The 20,312-nt window shown below is 41.9% G+C and overlaps 1 protein-coding gene and 1 pseudogene across 1 annotated transcript in view; one reads left to right on the plus strand and one right to left on the minus strand.

The window, feature by feature from the left end:
- The first annotated feature begins 4,705 nt into the window (after positions 1-4,705).
- Positions 4,706-20,312, plus strand: part of SH3GL2 (SH3 domain containing GRB2 like 2, endophilin A1) — a 205,090-nt gene continuing 189,483 nt past the window's right edge. Inside the window, exon 1 of the mRNA XM_056117195.1 lies at positions 4,706-5,017. Within this exon, the coding sequence (XP_055973170.1) occupies positions 4,973-5,017 (45 nt within the window). The 5' untranslated portion in view covers positions 4,706-4,972. The remainder of the gene's footprint in view (positions 5,018-20,312) is intronic.
- On the minus strand, positions 18,256-18,544 carry LOC130026407 (small ubiquitin-related modifier 2-like; annotated as a pseudogene).

Here is a 20,312-nt window from a genome sequence, read left to right on the forward strand (position 1 = left end):
ATTCTAATCTGTATTTATACTGATGTGGGAAGAGGGTGAGCTTTGCCCAACAATTAGGATAGAGTGGAGTGAAAACAAACAAAAAACCCCAACCAATCAAAAACAATAATTAGTAAGTCTCTTCATGTCACTGCTTCTGTTTTTGCAGCTTATCATTGGGAAAAAAAATCCCCCCTTCAGAGTTGTATACTTAGTTAAACTTAGTTATTACTTCGTTGTAATACTCAACGGAGCAACACACTTTGTTTGAAGTACTTGAAGACTTTTTAGTTGTGGCTTAAGCTTGTTTCAGTATGGTTTTGTTGAGTTGGGAGGCTGCACACTTTGGTTGGGGTGCTCTTCCATACTTGGTTACATCACATACTGTGTGGTATCACTTGATTTTGGGATCTCTCACTTGGCATGTGAAGTCTGGGAGTCAAACTCTCAGCCTCATGGCTACAAGCAGGCACTCATTACTGAGCCATTTCCCTGTGTCCCTGGTTTTATTTTTGTATGCATAAAATAAGAACCTGGGACTTATTGCTTTGCTCTGCTTCTTGCACTTAAGCAGCTTACATCTAAGGTCAGGAACAGTTTTTCCAGAAGTTAGCACTGAAGGTCAGTGAGATGAACACTGCTCTGTTGACAGAGGGGCATTCTGAAAGACACCAGGGATGCTGGAGCTCTCAGCAAGCTAGAGGTTTGACATTTGTTTTGGCATAATGTGAAAATAAATAGTGCATGAATGATGTGATGGGATAATTGTTTACTATGAATTTCCTTCTCAATTAGTGAGGTTTCATTTAATAGGGATTTTCCTCTATAGGTTTAAGTTTATTTACCGTGTTTTTACATTCACTTGATCATAGGAGACTGTAGGACAGCATGTTGAATGACAACTTTCTGTTAAACAAAATTCTTCCTCATTGACTTTGATTCCCCCTTTCTTGCAACGTGTTTCTACATTTGTCTGTCAAGCTTGATATACCTTCTATGCAACCCAAAAAGGTAATGATGCATTCATTCCTCTGTATTTAAGTCATAGTAATTCTCTATAAGAAGGTTTTTGAATTAGTCAGCTAGAAACTCATTGGGGTTCAAGGTCCTCATCTTACCATCTTATCTCATTTTACCATCCCCCAATACCTGATGAAGTGGATGACTGTTGATCTCAGAGGAGGAGATCAGCAAATCTCAAAGGTCTTTAAAAGTGTATATTGTGAATTCAATAGAAATAACATGTTCACATGGTCTCCATGGGATAATTGGGATTAGCAATGGTTTCAAAAGATTTTTTTTTTAATTGAAAAAAGGGAAGGAAATTCTCCAATTGGGGAGGAACTTATTCTAGGACTAAATTTATTTCAAAGGGATTTCAAAGCAGTTTCCAGGCGCTGGTGCAATAGCATAGCGGGTAGGGCATTTGCCTGGCATGCGGCCGACCCGGGTTCGATTCCCAGGATCCCGTATGGTCCCCCAAGCGCCGCCAGGAATGATTCCTGAGTGCAGAGCCAGGAGTAACCCCTGAGCATTGGCTGGGTGTGACCCAAAAAGCAAAAAAGTAAAAAAAAAAAAATAAAAGCGGTTTCCAAATGTACTTCATTTGAAATAGAGAAGGATAGGCTTTATAAGTTGTTGAATATGGAATTGGGATCATACAAAGACTTTTTTAAATTTAAGTTAGGATTCAATGAAATGTTCAAAGTTCTGAGGAAAATTTTCAGGTTCCCATTTCACACTGTTTACAGTGAGAAACAAGAGTTCAGAAAGTCCTTGTTCTACTTTGTGGAATTTTATCTCCCTTCAAACAGACTTTTCTACAAAAATCAGTATTTCTATATATATGAAAGCCTGGGAATTGCTCAGCAGCATAAACATTATTAGTTTCATACTGGGCTGAATGATAGTCTTTTCATGAATTACTATATGTCTGTGTATGCAGTCTTCACCAATCTATAGAGTACAAAATTCATGGTAACACTAACCACCACGTTTTTGTAGCATACAAAACTATTTGTGAAGCAAGACCAATGACTATATTTCCTAATGTCAAGATTCTAGGATTAACATTGTGTGCCTTGTAGTTTCAAATGTATCACTGGTCTGCCAACTCATGCGGCCACAGAATATTCACTTTAATGGTTTGTCCAGGATGTCGATGGATCAGTAGCCCTGCTTGTCTATCAGCAGGACTTTCATCTTTCCTTGTCTGATGTTTCTCTCAGACATGCTGTTATGTTCCTTGCTCTGACATTCCATTAAAATTCCCTATGAGTCACTAGACTATCTATTCTCTTTGGTGAAATAACAACAGCAAACAACAAAACAAAACAGGGCAAGAGATCAGGCATGGTAAATGGAGAGTCAAAATTCCCTCTGAGTCTGCCGGAGATGAGGAGGTGGGCAGATACTACCTGTTCATTCAATGAGGCTGCACAAAAAGATTGCGCCTCTTCAAACTTCAATGGTCCTTTTTTTGCAAGAAAAATTAGGGCACTTTATGGGTACCTAATGACATAAACCCAAATAAACATGGTCACAGGAAAAACTGTAATGTCACCTTTCATTTTCTGTGGAAAGTATTTTTCTCTATGGCTATCATTCTGCATAGACTCGTTTGTCCAGTTTAATACCACAAGACAAAGTATATTAAAATTACTCTGGTGTATTTTTCATTTATGTGACATGTGTTTTAATTTTTGTCTTTTGGTTTTTGAACAACAGCTGGTTATGCTCAGGGCATTTTTTGTTCCTGATGCAGTGCTCAGGGGGACCATATATGGTGCCAGGGATTGAATTTGAGTCAGCCACATTCAAGGCAAATACCTTACTCCCTGTGGTATCTCTGGCCCTGATATATTTTTTGAGCATCATATGGGGACTTTGACCTCATTCTGTATTCTGCTTGACAGACCAACAAATAGACCAAAAAGATTATAAGAGCTTTGTAGCATTCCATACCAAGTTACAATGTTACATTCTAGGTGGAAGAGTGACAGTCACTTTCCTTCCTAATCCACTTGTTAAAGCTATCAGAGTGACCTGCTCCACTTAACCATATGGTTAAGTGTTTTGAAAAGAGCAATTCTACAAGGTGCCTGAAAGGCACATAGACATCAGTAATTACTATCGCACTGGAGATCTGCTCCTTTTGTCTACTTGTCTCAGGACTGGATCACTAGTACACAGGCTTTTATTGCTGTTATCCACCACTATCTGTTTTACTGTATTTTTGTGTGTTTTACTTTACATTGTCTGAAGGACTAGGACAGCCCGGCCAAGGAACTGATCACTTCTTTCTATCAGATGTTCTGCTTATGCTCAGGAGGCATGGCTGACAGAATGAGGGTGGGGTCTCTGGCTCTTATCAGGCAGTGCTGGTGGTGAAGGTTATGAAAAATATTTCTGGTCCTTCCATTCTACCATACCGTATTCTTGTTAATCCTTGGCAATATTTCTCAGTCACCCTGACCTCTTCTTAAAGCTTTAGTGCCCACATGGCGGAATCATTCAAATTCTTTCCTAATTTTTGGTTGTGGGGAGGTTTGGGCTACATCTGGTATTGCTCAGAGCCTACTCCTGACTCTGCACTTCCAGCTCAAGGCACCATATGGGTGTTGGGTATCAAGCCTGGGTCAACCCTGTGCAAGACTAGTACACATTCCACTGCGCTATTGTTACAATTGCTCCAGCTCTTTCAACTTTTTCCTTATGTACTGCTCAGTCCTAGCAAAACTAGAGATAATGGCTAATTACCAGAATACTGAAGACACCTTGTTCCGCTCTGCTACCAATTAACCTAATTTCATCAGTTTTAGCTTTAACTTGGCTATTTATAGCTTGTTACATATATGATATTTGTACAACTTAGCATGTCTTTTCACATTATATAATGTTTATTTTAGATTTAAAACCTTTATTATTGTTGAGGGGGGGGACACCCACAATGGTACTCAGGGATTCTTTCTAGGATCACTCCTAGTGGTGCTGGGGTGATGGCTGATTTGTAGTGTCAGGGACAGAACCCCTGTAGGCCATCGGTCGGCCACCTGCAAGTCAAGCATCCTACCCACTAATCCCTATGTACTAGTCCCTAGACTGAAAACCTTAACCCCCCTATCACAAGTAAGTGCCAAATTCATACTTGGGCTTTTCCTTATCTGTGAATGCAGGATGAAATTCTATCATAATTATCCCACTTCATTCTATTATTAACTAATATCCCACTTCAGTCTACTTAATAGCTTTAAAGAGTTTTCTCCCCTTCTTAAGTGTTAATTTGTATCAGAACAATCACAAGAAAAATGTTGGTGGGCTTGCTTAACTCTACGCAGTCTTAAGGGATATTAAATCCAGGGCAGAGGAATGTTTTCTATGCCCAGGGCAGCAGGAACCGGGTAGAGAATGAGCAATGACTTATTCATTACCCCAGATAGAAAGCCACTCCTCCTTTCCCAGCTGCAGAGATCAGGCTCAAAGTGTAGGCAGGCCGGCTGCAAACAGCGTCTCTGCGGCTACCTGGAAGCCAAGCAAGTCACCTGAGTCGTGCGGGCTTTCCTGGCCCGCCAAACTGCAGCGACGGGCCAACCCCGTGTCCGCAGTCCACTGGGTCACGAACGACATCCGCCAGCCGTCCGCACCCAGGAACGCCCTTGGTTTTCGAACCAGGCCGTTGGCCCGCGAGTGCCTCGGAACCAGGTGCCAGCGGCGGAAGCCAGCACCGGGGTAGCTCGCGTGAAGCCCAGCACCTGCCCCGCCAGCCCCGCGCCCGGGGCGGGGCTTCCCGCGTCCCCTTTAAGAGGCCTCAGCACCCGCCCCTGACGTCAGGGTGTCTCTCCGCACGAGCCCGCGTCCCGCGCCGCTCCGCGCCCCCGCGCCCACAGCCCCGGCGGCCGAACAACGAGCGGCGGCTCGGCCCTCCCGGCCCGCTCCGCCGCCGCCTCCTTCCCGGCACTCGCAGCCGTCCGCGTCCGGCGCGTCTCCCCGCACCATGTCGGTGGCCGGGCTGAAGAAGCAATTCCACAAAGCCACTCAGGTAAAAACGCTCGTGACAGGTGCGCCGCGGGGCGGTCCCGGGCGCCACCGCGAGGGGCGCGCTGCGCGCTGGCGGCCGCCGTGGGGCGCGCGGGGACCCCGGCCCGCGCCTCGCTCTCGGGCACCTCCCGCCCCGCCCGCCGGGCCCCGCAGCCGAGATGTGTGTGTGTGTGTGTGTGTGTGTGTGTGTGTGTGTGTGTGTCTGTCTGTCTGTCTGTCTGTTTGTCTGTCTGTGTGTCTGTGTGTGTTCCAGGGATGGGAGCCCGCGCACCCGTCCCCCACCCGGTGTGTGTGTGTGTGTGTGTGTGTGTGTGTGTGTCTTCCAGATCTGGGAGCCCGCGCTCCCGTCCCCCATCCCGGTCACCCGCGAGTCCCCGGCGTCCCGCCCCGTGGGCGGGCGCGCGCGCGCTCCCCCGCACCGCCACGCACGGGTGAGGCGAGGAGAGGCGAGGGGGACCGCGGCTGCCCGCGGCGCGCAGATGCCAGGACGGCGGGGCGGGAGATTATGTAAAGTCGCCTTTTCCCTTGGTGACCTTGCGGTGGTGTCGCGGGGCTCCCAGCCACGCCGTCCGGGATGTGCGGGCAGGAGCGGTGGCCCGCAGCGGAGGTGGCTGCGGAGATCTTCCGCGGGTTGCGTGCCTCTGCTGTGGCCACCCAATCCGTCCTTACGCGGCCACCGCGGGCGCGGGAGGAACGGGAGGATGGGGCCGGGAAGCGCTTGCATTTTCCTAACTTTGCCTTGGAGATCTCGGTCGGTCGTGAAACTCCTTGGAGGCCACGGCTTGGACCGACCGTCCGAGCATCTTGAAAAATCACTCCGGGGCTTTGCAGCCTAGCCACAACCCTCAGGCCACCATGCATTTTAAAGTATCGGTTTGTGCTCGTCTTTCTCTATGGTATTGACAAACAATAATTAGAATACACCGTATTTAATTAAAAGTGGAATCATTAAAAATCTCATTGGATTTAGTTGAAGAATTTTACTTACAAAAATGTGAATGCTTATAATGTGACCTATTTCTTACATAATGAGCATGGCTACTATTTTTTTTTTTTAATTTCTTCTGAAACAATTCTAGGTTAGGGATTGCTGGCTGAGAACACTTGATTTCTTTAAGTGTTTCTTATACTTTAGCCTTAAATATTTCTTTTCATAGATTATTTGAGATTCCTCATAATTTCTTAGAAGTGATGAGGTTTTGTTTAAAGCTACCACCACATCAAACCACATCCAGAGAAGGATGAGGATTGTGTTTAAGGAACTGTAGCTTAAGTTTGGGTGTCAGATGCAGTATGAAATTCGTATCATGTGTGCGCACATGTCATTTCTATTACCACGCGTTCACTTTTATCAACCAATTAAATCTTTCAGGGGGAAATCCAGAGAACTAGGCGAAGTCAATTTCAGTATAAGTGCATGTTAATGTCATTATTTTGTTTTTCACATCTGAATTTTGGGAGTTATTGCAACAAAAGATATAACTTTATTCATCAAATTCCTTTGTCTACAGCACCAGCATTGTGCTGCAGTAAATCTAAGGCAGGACTACTTTGTCAGTAAAGTCTTTAATGTCAGTAACTTATTTAAGTGCTTGTCAGTTTTTAAAAACAGATCTCATTACCACATTTATCAACACCACATCCATTTTTTTCGCTTTAATTCTGAGCATGTTCTTTCTAAACTTGGTGCTCTTCAAAAAGATGTGACTTTGGAGTAGAAAAACACCTAAGCCTTCATCATTCTTTGACTTTCTTTGCATCTGAGCTAATTATTTAATTTCTGAATCTATTCTTCCTAAACTGAAGATAATATCCACTTTAAAAGAAGTGATGTGAGAGTGGGTTTATAGAAAATAAGAAAATTGTTCAGGAAAAGATTGCTGTTACCATTAAGGACTTTTTTGGTATTAAATGCTAGAAAATTTTAGAGTTAGCAATTACTTGTATTACTAAAGAGATAGGAGGATTCTAGATATTTTTGACTTTGTTGTCTTAATAAAAAAAAAAGTCAGATGGCTCCATTTCCACTAAAACCTTAAGTATGTGGAGCTGTGCAGTTCAGAGTTAGATTTACAAATCTAAATTGTAATTAAATAAAGAAATCAGAGGAGCTAGAGAAAAAGCACAGCAGGTATGACGATTGTCTAGCACATGACTGACCCCACTGCAATCCCCTGCACAGCACGTGATCCCTGGAGCCCCGCTAAATGTGATTCCCTGAGTTCAGAGTCAGTAATAAGCCATAAACAAACAAAACAAAACAAACAAAAAACTTAGAATGTGGAGGACTACTTGTGATGAAGTGAGACAAGTATTTGTCATACCAATACCAGATGCAGAATCACTGATGCATTTTCTTTTTATTAAAAAGCCTTTCATTGTAAAGCAAGACATCATCTCTTCTCCATAACTTTAGCAGAACCACAGCAGGTAGCCTTCTCATGTGTTTTTGTATTCTGAGGCCATGTAAAATCTGTGGTAATGATTACGTGTGTTGAGGTCACTAGAGAAAATATACATATCCTACTTTTTCTTGTGTGTATATGGGGGGTATACCTGGCTGCGTTCAGGGCAAACTCTTGGCTCTGCATGAGGAGTCACTCCTATCTGGCTCCGGGGGACCTTATGGGGTGCTAGGGATTGAACTCAGGTTGGTTATGTGCAAAACAAATGCTCTGCATACTATACTATTGCTTGCTCCCTCACATACCATATTTTTGAAGCCTTCACCACCCTCCTGCCCCTTCCCACCACCACCCAACAAAGCTGCACAACCATGATTTTACCTACAGAGAAGCATTATACCTAGAATCATTTCCTTCGAAAATACATGCTAGGTTATGTGGCCTGTCACGTTTGTAAGCTCTTTCTGTAGCAAAATGAAGATTTTTTTCTTTCCTTTTTATTTTTTGGTTTTTGGAGCCACACCTAGGGATACTCAAAAGTTACTCCTGGCTCTGCAGTCAGTTGTAACATCTGGTGGGGGTGGGGAGATGATATAGGGAGATCAAACCTGGATTGGCCGAGTGTAGGCAAGTGCCATATCTGCTATACTACCCCAGCAGCCCAAATATTTTCATTTTAAAGAAAATTAATTTTGTGCTGATGATAGTGCAAGAATTTTTTTTGTTTTGTTTGTGGGCCACATCCAGTCGTACTTAGGGCTTATTTCTGGCTCACACTCGGGGATCACTCCTGGCCAGGTTTGGGTACCATAAAAGATGCTGGGGATTAAATTCATATTGGCTACATCAAGGCAAATGTCCCACCCTCTGTGCTCTCTTTCTAGAGCTGGAGGGATAATTTTTGTATTAATAAAGTAGTATACTGTTTGTGTTTTGCCCATTTACTTAAAATCAATTTAGATGTGTCAAAACTGTTCTTTTGACTTAGGACTGATTATTTCTACCTTTTCACAACAATTTTCAATATACTACTTGGAGTTAATACTTTTGCAAAATAAAATGTGTTTCAGGGGAAATTCTTTCAGGTCAAGAATATATTACAACAGCAAAAAACTAATTTTTACACTATTAAATGCTAAGGCAGGTATTATTTACCGTTCAATTAGAATAAAATCATATCCTTTTTTACCATAAACTAGGGCAGGTGAGTTTGTGTTATTATAATTCTAGTGAATTTTATTCAAATTTAAACTTTTTTTGCAATTAAAGTACTCTTACTATTTGTCCGGGTAACATATTTACATTAGTTTTCACTTTTATGGTTTTGATGTACCCAGTTCACCTTACCGCATTAAGGTGCCAAAAATCCTCTACTGATGTCTTGATGTTACTTCTACTTCACCTCTTCATTGTCCCCTACATTTGGTGTAGCATTTTATAATCCAAGGCAAATAATGTCTCATTGTTTGAGCCTGTCTATTCCCTTGTTTTGTTTCTCTGTATATCCAAAATCACTGAAATCAACTGATATTTGTTCTTACCCCTTTGACGTATTCTATTTCATCTGATACCCTCCAGTTTTATTCAAGTAGCAGTGAACTGTATGGTTTCACTTTTTTACTGCCACTTGGTATTCATTATGTGTGCATGCTACAGTTTCTATATACATTCATTTGTTGTTGAACGTTTGCTTTTTTAAAAAAAATATCCTGTCCATTTCTTAAGCATTGTGATGAACATAGATGTGCACATAATTTTGTAGATTTATGTTTTGAAGGTAGATGCCATGAAGCCAAGAAGTGGAATTGCTCGATTATGTGGAGGCTCCAGTCTTTCTTTTCTGACAACCTCGCCATACTGTTTTCCACAGAGGCTGAACCACATGACATTCCCACCAGTGGTGAAAAAGTGTTCTTTTTCCCTCATATCCCATGCAATGTTAGTTTCTTCTAGTCTCCAGATATGTGCCATTTTAACTGGTGTAAGATATATCCAATTATCATTTTGATTTGCAGCAAAACCCCCAATTTTTGATAGGGTTATTGGTCTTTCGTTGTTGGGCTCTATTAGTGCTTCAAGTATCTTGGGCATTAAGTCTTTATATGATACATGTGTATAAATATTTTCTCCAGGTTAGTAGGGTATGTTTTTATTTAACCTGTTTTTTTTTGCCATGTGAAATCTTTTTTTTTTTTATTTTATCTAGTCCTATTTGTTTATTTTTGTTTTGTTAACTTTGGCAATTGAGTTAAATCAGTTAAGTCACCTTTGATGTCCATATCCTGGGAAGTTCTACCTCTGTTTTTCTCAATGTCCTGGACCATAGGAATAATACAGCTTGCAAGGTGCTTTCTTTGCACTTGCTGACCCAGTTCAACATCCTCCACCATTTACAGTCTCCTGAACCATCAGGAATGATCCCTGAGCAAGAGTTAGCAATAGCCCTGAGACATTGGGTTGTGGCTTAAAAAAATGTTGTGTATGGAAAGCATTCCCATTTGGGACAGGACTGTATAGAAGGCATGACAGTCATTGTCCATCACAGTAAAACCACCTGCTGTACATCACTGTCAAGCCCCCTACCCCTAGAATAGATAGTCTTTGGCTTTACTCTGTTTCTATGGAGAGCAATGATATGCCATTTTTTTAATTTAAGCAATATTGCCTTGAAAAAAGTCTTATTGGTATGGCTTTATGGGTACAAATTCCAATACCACATCTTCCACCAGAGTATCCATCTCCCTCCACCATTATCTCAATGCCCTTCTTATCCCCAGCCCCTGCATTCTCCCTTATGGTGAACTTTCTCCTGGAAGCCATTTCTCAGTTTCTGTTTTTTTTTTTTGTGTGTGTGCACTTGTTTCCCCCTACCATGTTTCTTTATATCCCACATAGGAGAGATCATTCTGTGTCTGTTCCTCTCCCCCTCACTAACTTCACTCAGCATGATTCTCTCCAGATCCAACCATGTAGCTGCAAATTGTATGATTTTATCTTTTCTTATAGCCAAGTAGTATTACATTGTATATATGTACCATATTTTCTATTTCTAGTTATATATTTTGGGTTTTTGTTCTGTTTCCAGATTTTGGCTATTGTAAATAGAGCTGCAATGTGCATAGGGGTGCAAATATATTTCCTAACTAGTGTTTTGAGCCTTTGGATTATAATAAGAAGTAGAATTGCTGCGTCATATGGAAATTTAATTCCTAGATTTTCTTTCTTCTTTTTGGCCAAATTATAAAAGGATGACAGAAAATATACCCTCTTTGGGAACTGCATTGCTTCTTTAGTCATCTTCCTGCATATTTATATTTGGGATTGATTTTACACTCATAACTTTTTTAATTGCTTCATGGCTTATGATTTATTTGGGCAATAAAGTTTCTTGAAAAACAAAGGAGACATCTGATTAGGTTTCTTTTTTTTCAATTTTACTTTCCAGTTACCACAATTAAAGATAGTTTTCAACTGGTAGATTTGATTGTATTAGTTTGAACAATTGTGAGAGTATCCAATACTTTGGTTTAGCCAATAAATTTTAAATGACTCTTGTTGATTAAAGTGCTTTTCTTTCTTATTGCCTATTATTTGCTTCAGAGATCCCAGATGGCAAGGTTACTGCCATCTTCAGCACACTATATTTAGGTTGCCAAAGGTGTGTTGGGGAAAGAAAGGGAAATTTTCATAGCTCTCATGCTGAAAGGAATGTGATACACAGAATTCTTTAATGACTTCATGCATAGTATCCTTGTTACCATTATGTCACCTTCTCATCATGTCACTTCAAACATCATTCACTCTAAAGAAAGTAATTGGAGATAGGAATGGGCACTATGTATTGATTAAGGGAACAGTAGATTAAGAAGTACTAACTTTAATGAACATATATGCACCAATTTTAGGAATGTAGGATAAGCAAAGTTTACAATGCTTTTGCTCAAAAAAGGCCTTATAAAAACCTAAAGAAACATATGGATGAAAAGAGAGTAGTAATGGGGGACTTCAAAACTCTGCTGTCATCACTGGACAAATAAACTGGACAGAATGTCAATAAAGGTGTAGCAATACTAAATGAAGAACTAGAAGCTCTCAGAATAGTTGATGTACATGGAACCTTAAATCATTTAGGAGCCAAATACACATTCTTCTTTAGTACACATGGAACATTCTCCAGGATACATCATATATTATGGCACAAGACAAACCTACATAAACTCACAGACATTAAGGTCATACCAAGTATCCTATCAGAATACAATGCCACAGAGATAGAAATTAATCAGAAAAAGATCTGGAAAAACTCTAATACCTGGAGACTGAACAACCTGCTATTAAATAACACCTAGATAAGGAAGGAACTCAAGGAAGAGATAAAAAATTTCCTGGGAATAATTATAATAAAGAAACAAGTTATCAAAACCTGTGGGACACAGCAAAAGCCATACTTACAGGGAAACTCATAGCAGTTCAGGTCTATGTTAGGAAAGAGAAAAGGAGAAAATCAACAACCTAAATGCACATTTTAAACATTTGGAAAACCAACAACAAATGAATCTAAAGGCCAGCAGAAGGAAGAAAATAATAAAAGCCAGAGCAGAAATCAATGATATAAAACCATGAAAGCAACAGAAAAAAAATCAATGAAACCAGAAGCTGGGTTATTGGAGGAATAAATAAGATAGACAAACCTTTGGCTAGACTCACAGGGAAAAAGAGAAAGTACTCAAATAAATAGAATCAGAAATGAAAAGTGGAGAAATTATCTCCCTGCGTCTCACACTTTACAAAAAGTAATAAAGTGGATCAAATACCTTCTGATCAGACCACAATCTATACAAAACATTGAGGAAATTTTAGACAGACTGCTTCAAGATCTGGACGTCAAAGGTGTTTTCAGTGATACAGTGCCATTGGCATTGGTAATGAAGGTTACCAAAAGGTTACCAAAGGAACCAAAAATAAATGGGGACACATCAATTAAAGAGTTTCTGCATGTAAGAGAAATACAGGCTAAAACCAAAAGACTGCTAACTGAATGGGAGAAGATATTCGTGGTCAACACTTCATATTTAGAGTTGATAAAGTAGTCACAAAGATCAGCAACAGAAAATCCAAAATCACATCAAAAATGGGGAGAGGAAATGAACAGGAATTTCTCTAAGGAAGACAAAGAAATGGCCAACAGGCACAGGAAAAAATGCTCACCATCATTTATTATTAGGGAAATCCAAATCAAGGTGACAATGAGATGCTATCTGCAGTGAAAATGGTGCATAGCAAAAGTACTAGGAAAAACCTGTGTTGGAGGGGATGTGGTGAAAAAGGAATTCTTATTCACTATTGGTGGGTTGTTTAATTCAACCCCTCTGGAAAATAGAATGGAGGGTTCTCAGTAAACTTGAGCTACCATATGACCCAGCAATTCCACTTTTGTGTATCTACCCACAGGACAGAAAATCATTCATTAAAAGGGAATCAACCTAGATGTCCAACAACCAATTAGTGTATCATAATATATGGTGTGTGTATAAGGTAAAGGTAAAGGCCCTCCCGTTGTTCATCGATTTGCTCGAGCAGGCCCAGTAACGTCTCCATTGGAGACTTTGTTGTTACTGTGTTTGGCATATCGAATATGTCACGGGAGCTTGCCAGGCTCTGCCTTGTGGGCGAGATACTCGCGGTAGCTTGCCGGGCTCTCCAAGAGGGGGGGAGGAATCCAACTCGGGTCCGCCATGTTGGCCGCTTGTAAGGTGAACGCCCTACCGCTGTGCTATCGTCAGGTAGGTGTGTGTGTGTGTGTGTGTGTGTGTGTGTATAATGTATATATATGTATATATATAATAGAATACTGCACAACTGTAAGGAATGATGAAATTGTGTAAATTGTAACATGGATGCAACTGAAAGAAAGTGTTAAATGAAAGAAGCCAAGGGAAGGACAAACACAGGATAATATCACTTATTTGTTGTATTTAAAGCAACTGGATGAGGAAATTCAGTGGTTTAATATAAAGATGCCTAGGTTACCCTTGACTCCAGAGTACAGAGGAGAAGGAAAGAAATAGAGTGACGGTGAAGGGGTGAAGATGTATATGAGAAGCAACAGGGGCAGAGGTCAAGGGGATTCAGGTACATTGGTGGTGTTACATAAGGAATCTTAGAACTAAATACTCAAAACACAGAATCAGTAACACTGAAATCCTGAGATTCAGACTTTAATAGCCAAAAGTAAAAGATGTCTGTCAAGATGGCAGGCTATGGATGGAGCAAGGTTGTAGGAGAGGGAATGTAGGAACTCTGGTGGAGGGGAATCGACATTGGTGCTGGAATTGGTGATGGAACATTTTCTATCAAATACCCAACTGTGAATAACTTTGTATCTCACAGTGCTTTATTTAATAAAATAAAATTTGGGGGAAAAAGAGAGAGGACATGGTCATCTTCAGAATGAAGAAATGCCTCCATGATTAGTCATAAATAGTGAGGTGGTAAATATTTTTTTAGGCACATCTTGGTTTGATAGATTGGTAGTGCAGTGACAGCTTCATTGCCTGTGATATGGAGAGACTAAGTACCTATAAAGAGACTTTTGAATTTTTAGTCTCCAATAAGCCATCAGAAATTTTTGGAGTTGAAAGTAGACTATTATATTTTTCTTTTTAAGAGCATATGGAGGCCTGATATCAACATGAACACAGTTTAATGCAGTTATCTAGTATGGCCATATCAAACATGGTAACTTGATGACTAAGTTGTTCTGAGGTGTGCCTATGCTTGTTTTTTGTTTGCAATGCTCTGTGCTCTTGGAATCATTTGTGGATACAGTAGTCTTGAATAATTTCCTGGGTGCAGCTAGCAGAGAGTGACAGATGTATTTTGTTTAGGATGAGATCTCGCATGCTGAAATGGTCTGTAAGACCTGGTGTCATTTGAACAGTTTGACAGGGTGCAGAATCATAAGATATTGTTCTGTGGATGAAGAAACCCAAAATTAAAGTGTCCTGAAAGATTACAGAGTTCAGACAGTTTTAACTATATACTTTCTAGGTATATTTCTTTGCGGAAGTGATTATGATGTGATTATTTATTTTGCATTAATGCTGTAATTCTTTATCATGTGTTAATACTAGTGACGTTTGTATTATTTCTTAAAGTGCTTGAGTAGATATTTTTGGGCAGGACAGACATACAATCTTTTGCTTGTGGTATTCTTTCATTGTATATGTTTGTACATTGGTGGAAGGAAATGTTTTATGGATATGTTCCTCACCAAAATTCATCATCAGGATTTTACCTTAAGTTAATATTCTGTTACTGAGAAACTCATTTCTGCTTCTTATTTTTCAGTTCTACTCGAGTTTTTTTTTTCTGTCATATTTCTGTTCTTTCACCTGTTCCGCTTTGTTGTTAGGTTTAATAGACATTCAGTTGTTTCTGTTCCCCGCATTCATGGCTTATTGTGGATCATTAGCCTTTTGATTCTAAATCATCCAAAGGCTTCAGATTTTTCTCCTTTCCTGAGTCATCACTTTGACCTTAAACTCAGTCCAGATATGCACATTTTTATTCATGCTTACATTTGCTCAAAAAGTAGAGCCTTTTGATTCATGCCTACCATAAACTACTTGACCTGAGAGGTAAACAGAATAAACATAAACATAAAGCTTATAAGATCTATATTTCAATTCATTTGTCCAGATTGAAAGAATGTTATATTTGGCGGCTGGAGTAAAGCATACCTATGGGTTCTCAGGGCTTACCCCTATCTCCTTTCTCAGGGGTCACTCTTAGCTCTGCTCAGGGGATCATATGCAATATCAGAGATAGAACCGAAGGTTGTGTGCAAGGCAAGTGCCTTAAACTTTGTCTTATCTCACTTCTTATTTGTCTAGGTTTTTTAAAAACAATTTTATTTAAACAATAAGATGCGTGACTTGAAGAGAAAACTATCCAGGATTCATTTTTTTTTATGTAGGAGTACTGCAATTTATTCAGCCACTGTTTAGCTGATTGAATTGGGCATGAACTCCACCTTACCTTTTTTTTTTTCATTTTTTATAATTTTACTTATTGAATCACCATGAGAGCAGTTACAAAATGTTTGGGTTTAAGTCTCGGTCATACAATGAAACACATGCCCCTTTACCAGTGCCCATTCTCTCCCCCACAAAACCCCAGTATAATCTCACAACGATCCCCTCCCTGTGGGACAGATGATTTCCACATCACTCTCTCTCTACTTTGCTTACATTCAATATTTTGACACCAGAACACCATTATTATTTGGCATTTTACCCCAACACTCAGATCTGCTGAAAAGCAACAGTATACAATTTGTTTTCTATTGCTGGTTATGAATAACATATGATGTCAGGTAGCCACAGTAGTGACTGCGCGATTTTGAAATTTTAACAATTAAATCTGGAGGGATTTCTGCCAAAACCTGCTGGGTTCCGAGGTTTGTTCCTGAGTCTCTTGGACCATGGCCATTAAGAAGCTTGATCAGGAGCCAGAAAGGCCATTGTGGCAGCATCTCAGGGTCTTGTTGGGACAGGGAGGAAAGGGCTGGTTCCACCCCCATCCCGTGAGGCCCTGCATATCTCATCATCACTGAGGGCCCAAACCTGACTGTCCAATAACCTCTGGATGATGGCAGCCACACAGATGCCAAGGGGGAGCAGGCGGAGGGACTGCATCCTTCTCGCCCCCCCCACTCCCCCACCAATGGCCCAGCGGTAGTAACCTACAGCAGGGACCGGAAGCATTTCTGGCAAAAGCCACTGGGTTCCGAGATTTGTTTCTGAGTCTCTGGGATCATGGCCATTAAGCAGCTTGATCAGGAGCCAGCAAGGCTGTTTGTGGGCGGTGACTCGGGTCTTATTGGGGTTGGGGGGGAAAGGGCCGGCTCACACCCATCTCGTGAGACCCTGCGTGTCTCGTCACTGCGGGCCCAAATCTGACTGTTTGATGGCTTCTGGTGGAAGGTGGCTACTGAGCCACCTAGGGGGAGAAGGTGGAGGGACAGCAACCTTTCCCCGATGGGGTTGCCCGGCAACAGTAACCTACAGCATAGTCCAGATGCATTTCTGCCAAAAGCTGCTGGGTTTCAAGATTTGTTTCTGAGCCTCTGGGATCATGGCTGTTAAGCAGCTTGATCAGGAGTCAGGCCGTTTGTGGGCAGCGACTCGGGGTCTTGTTGGAATGGGGAGGAAAGGGCCAGCTCTACCCTCATCTCATGAGGCCCTGTGTGTCTCATCACTGTGGGCCCAAACCTGACTGCCAAGTGGCCACTGGAGGATGGTGGCCACTGGGGAACAGGCCAAAGCACAAAACCTATTCCCGCCTGGGGTGGCCTAGCACCAGTAACCTACTGCAGAGACTGGATGCATTTCTGCCAAAAGCCACTGGGTTCTGCGACTTGTTTCTGAGTCTCTGGGATCATGGCCATTAGGCTTGATTAGGAACCAGAGAGGCTGTTCATTGGCGGCGACTCAGGGTCTTGTTGGGGTGGGAGGGAAAGGACTGGCACCATACCCTTCTTGTGAGACCCCCATGTGTCTTGTTACTGCGAGCCCAAATCTGACTGTGGATGGTGGCCACTGAGCCGCCAAGGGGGAGCAGGTGGAGGGACAGCATCCTTTCCCCCCTCAAGTGTCTCCGTGACAGTAACCTACTGCACGATCCGGACGCATTTCTGCCAAAAACTGTTGGGTTTCGAGATTTGTTTCTGAGTCTCTGGGATCATGGCCATTAAGCAGCTTGATCAGGAGCCAGAGAGGCAGTTTGTGGGCGGCAACTTCAGATCTCGTTGGGACAGGGAGGAAAGAGCCGGCTCCACCCCCATCCCAAGAGGCCCCACGTGTCTCTTCACTGTGCGCCCAAACCTGACTGTTCAGTGGCCTCTGGAGGATGGTGGTCACTGGGCCGCCAGGGGGAACAGGCCAAGGTATGAAACCTATTCTCACCTGGGGTGGCCCAGCACCAGTAACCTACTGCAGGGAGTGTATGCATTTCTGCCAAAAGCCGCTGGGTTGCGAGATTTGTTTCTGAGTCTCTGTGATCATGGCCGCTAAGCACTTTGAACAGTAACCAGAGAGTAACTATATAAATGCCTCCATGTATATAGCTGAGCCGGAGGTGGTTGTGGTTGTTTCTCCCACATATCTAAGTTTTGGCTGTTTACTTTCTTGGTAAACTTTGCCCCAAGTTTTTGGGGCCTGGCCAAAGACACAGCTGCAATTTTGGGGTATCTGGAAGTCTGAAGGTGCCATCAGGCTGCTGACTGTGAGGCACCATACCCTCTAGGATTCTTTTCTTTTAGAGTATTTATCCCTACTTAGAGACAGATTGCCCTATTTTTTTGTAACAGTGATGTACAAAAAAGTTATAAAATTGTCCTTGGCTTTGCAGTGATAAATGAAAAACATTAAAATTCTCCAATCAAACAAGATATACCAGAATTTTTATGTTGTTCTTTTTTTGTTAAACATTGAGAGCAAAATAACTTGCTGGAATATAAAGATAAGAGCTGAATGAGCAAACCACTAATGGAGAAAGATTATATTTTCACAGAACCAATATTTTTTCCCCATCCTGTCTGTGATGTCAATCAAAACATACCATTGGCCATTTATTTTTTTAAATAAAGCAGTGCTTTGTACATAGACCAGTTACTTTATATGCAATAAAGGTATGAGGTAAGGGGAGAATGAAGAGTAGAGAAAACTATACTGTGTAGTCAGGATGTTATGGAACCAAACTGCGATTTTTGAATGGCAAATGTCATCTTGGTCTGGAGGATCTGAGTTCTGGAGGAAAGTAGCAGGCTCAGTTAGTAGACACATCTCATCTGCTGCTGGGTCACATCAGTTGTATCTTCGGCCTTCATTTCCAACTACGCAGTTGTGTCTGTTTCATTGATTGGTTGCCCATCAGATTGAAATCTGATCAACCTCAAGGAAAAACCCTGTCGTTCACAATAGGCTTTCATTTAGTTTACTAAGTGGTGTCTACCTCTTAATCTTAAACTACACCACAAAAACATCCTGACCTGCCACCTTCAAATTAATATGATAGTTGTTTTTGGTCTTGACATCTTCCTTGGGTTTTTCGTCAGCCATGGAGAATGCCAGATACTCCTCAGGGACCCCTTCATATAAGAGGTACCAGGTCAGCACTAAAGCACACAGAAGCAGCACTGGAGCCAGAAGAAGGAGGAGGCAGCACTGGAAGTCGCGTGCACATCGTGCCCTTCCTCCCCATGCCCTCTCATTTGGCTAGGTTTGATGACTGCCACTTGGGATTCCAATTGGTCTTCAGGGTGCTTTGGGGCCCTTCTCAGAAATTCTTGGTCATTGGCATTCATTAGTGGCCTGGTGTTTGGGCTCTGCAGCGCTGCTTAGGCCTGTGGTGCCAGAGCATACCAGGGTCATCTTGGTGCTCTAGGGCTTCCAAGGTTGTACCTGACCATGATTGAGGAATCTGGGGATTGAAATAAGGTTGGCAACTTGCAAGGCATGTGCCTAAATTTCCAGCCACAATATTGCTCTACTTTTATGATGCAATGAATTTTTATGCTGACCTTTTATTAGCCTGCACTTTGACATCTAAAGCCTTGGTATCTGATGTCACTGTGTTAACTTTGTTGCCACAAATGATTCACAGATATTTAGACAGTCAATTATTCAGCCATTTTTCTTTTTCATTTGCTTATTATGGAGTAATCGAATTTATAAATTTGTCTCTCAGTTTTATCTTCCTGCCTTTTGCTCATCTGTATCATTTTAAAACCATTGACTTTAATTTGATTGTTGTTTTTAGTTTTCATAGATAGGAAAACCACTATTGTAGTAAACGAAGCATAGAGAGTTATAACGTATAATGCAAAAGAAGTGGTAGATACTTTTTTTTTTTTAAATGGGGGGAGGAACAGCTGGTAGTGCAAAGGGGCTATTCCTGATTCTGTGCTCAGTAGTGGTCTCTGGCAGTGCTTGGGGTACTGTAGTTGGTGAAGGGAATTCAAATCAGGATTTATAGAATAGAAGGCAAACACCTTAACCCCTGTGCTATTCATCCATCACCAAAAGCTAGATACTATTGCTTGAGTAAATCTGAGAGCATGAAGTTGATTCTACTGTTTTGTTTTCATTTTGGAGCCACACCCTGCAGTCCCCAGGGCTTACTCCTAGGGCACTGCCTATAGCACTGTCATCCCATTGTTCATCTCCATTGTGAGACTTGTTGTTACTGTGTTTGGCATATAGAATATGTCTTGCGGAACTTGCCAGGCTTTGCCAAGTGTGCGGTATCTTGCCGGGCTCTCCAAGAGGGGCGAAGGAATTGAACCCGGGTCAGCCAGGCCAGCTCATGTGCAAGGCACATGCCCTGCCTCCTGTGCTATTGCAACAGCCTAGGGCATCACTCAGGAATCACTTTTTTTTTTTTGGAATTCAAACAGATTTTATTTGGACGTTTTGATGGGAAGGAGAAAGAGAAAGTGGGAGAGAGTGTAGAGTAACATGCTCAAGAGAAAACCTAAGCTTCTCCAAGGGCAGAGAGAGCGCCTATACATACTCAGCATTAATCATGAAAGCATGAAAGTACACATCTCAGGAGGGGAGATGCGGGCGACACGTGTGCTCAGGCATCACATGTGCTTGGCCACGTGGGTGCAAGCAGCTCATGGGCTCTTGCAGCATATGCACTTCTGGATAGGCTTGGGAAGCAAATTACTTCTGGTAGGGCTTTGTGGGCCATCTGGTGTGCCAGGGCTCGAGCCTGGGTTGACCACATGCCAGGTCTTTTGTACATCATTTTGGCTCCACAATTGATTATTCTCTTCTTAAGATAGGAAACCAACAAATATTAGGCAAATTGGTAAATGTATAT

Source organism: Sorex fumeus, unplaced genomic scaffold (assembly GCF_029834395.1).
Source record: "Sorex fumeus unplaced genomic scaffold, SorFum_2.1 ptg000034l, whole genome shotgun sequence".
In the NCBI taxonomy this organism is placed as follows: Eukaryota; Metazoa; Chordata; class Mammalia; order Eulipotyphla; family Soricidae; genus Sorex; species Sorex fumeus.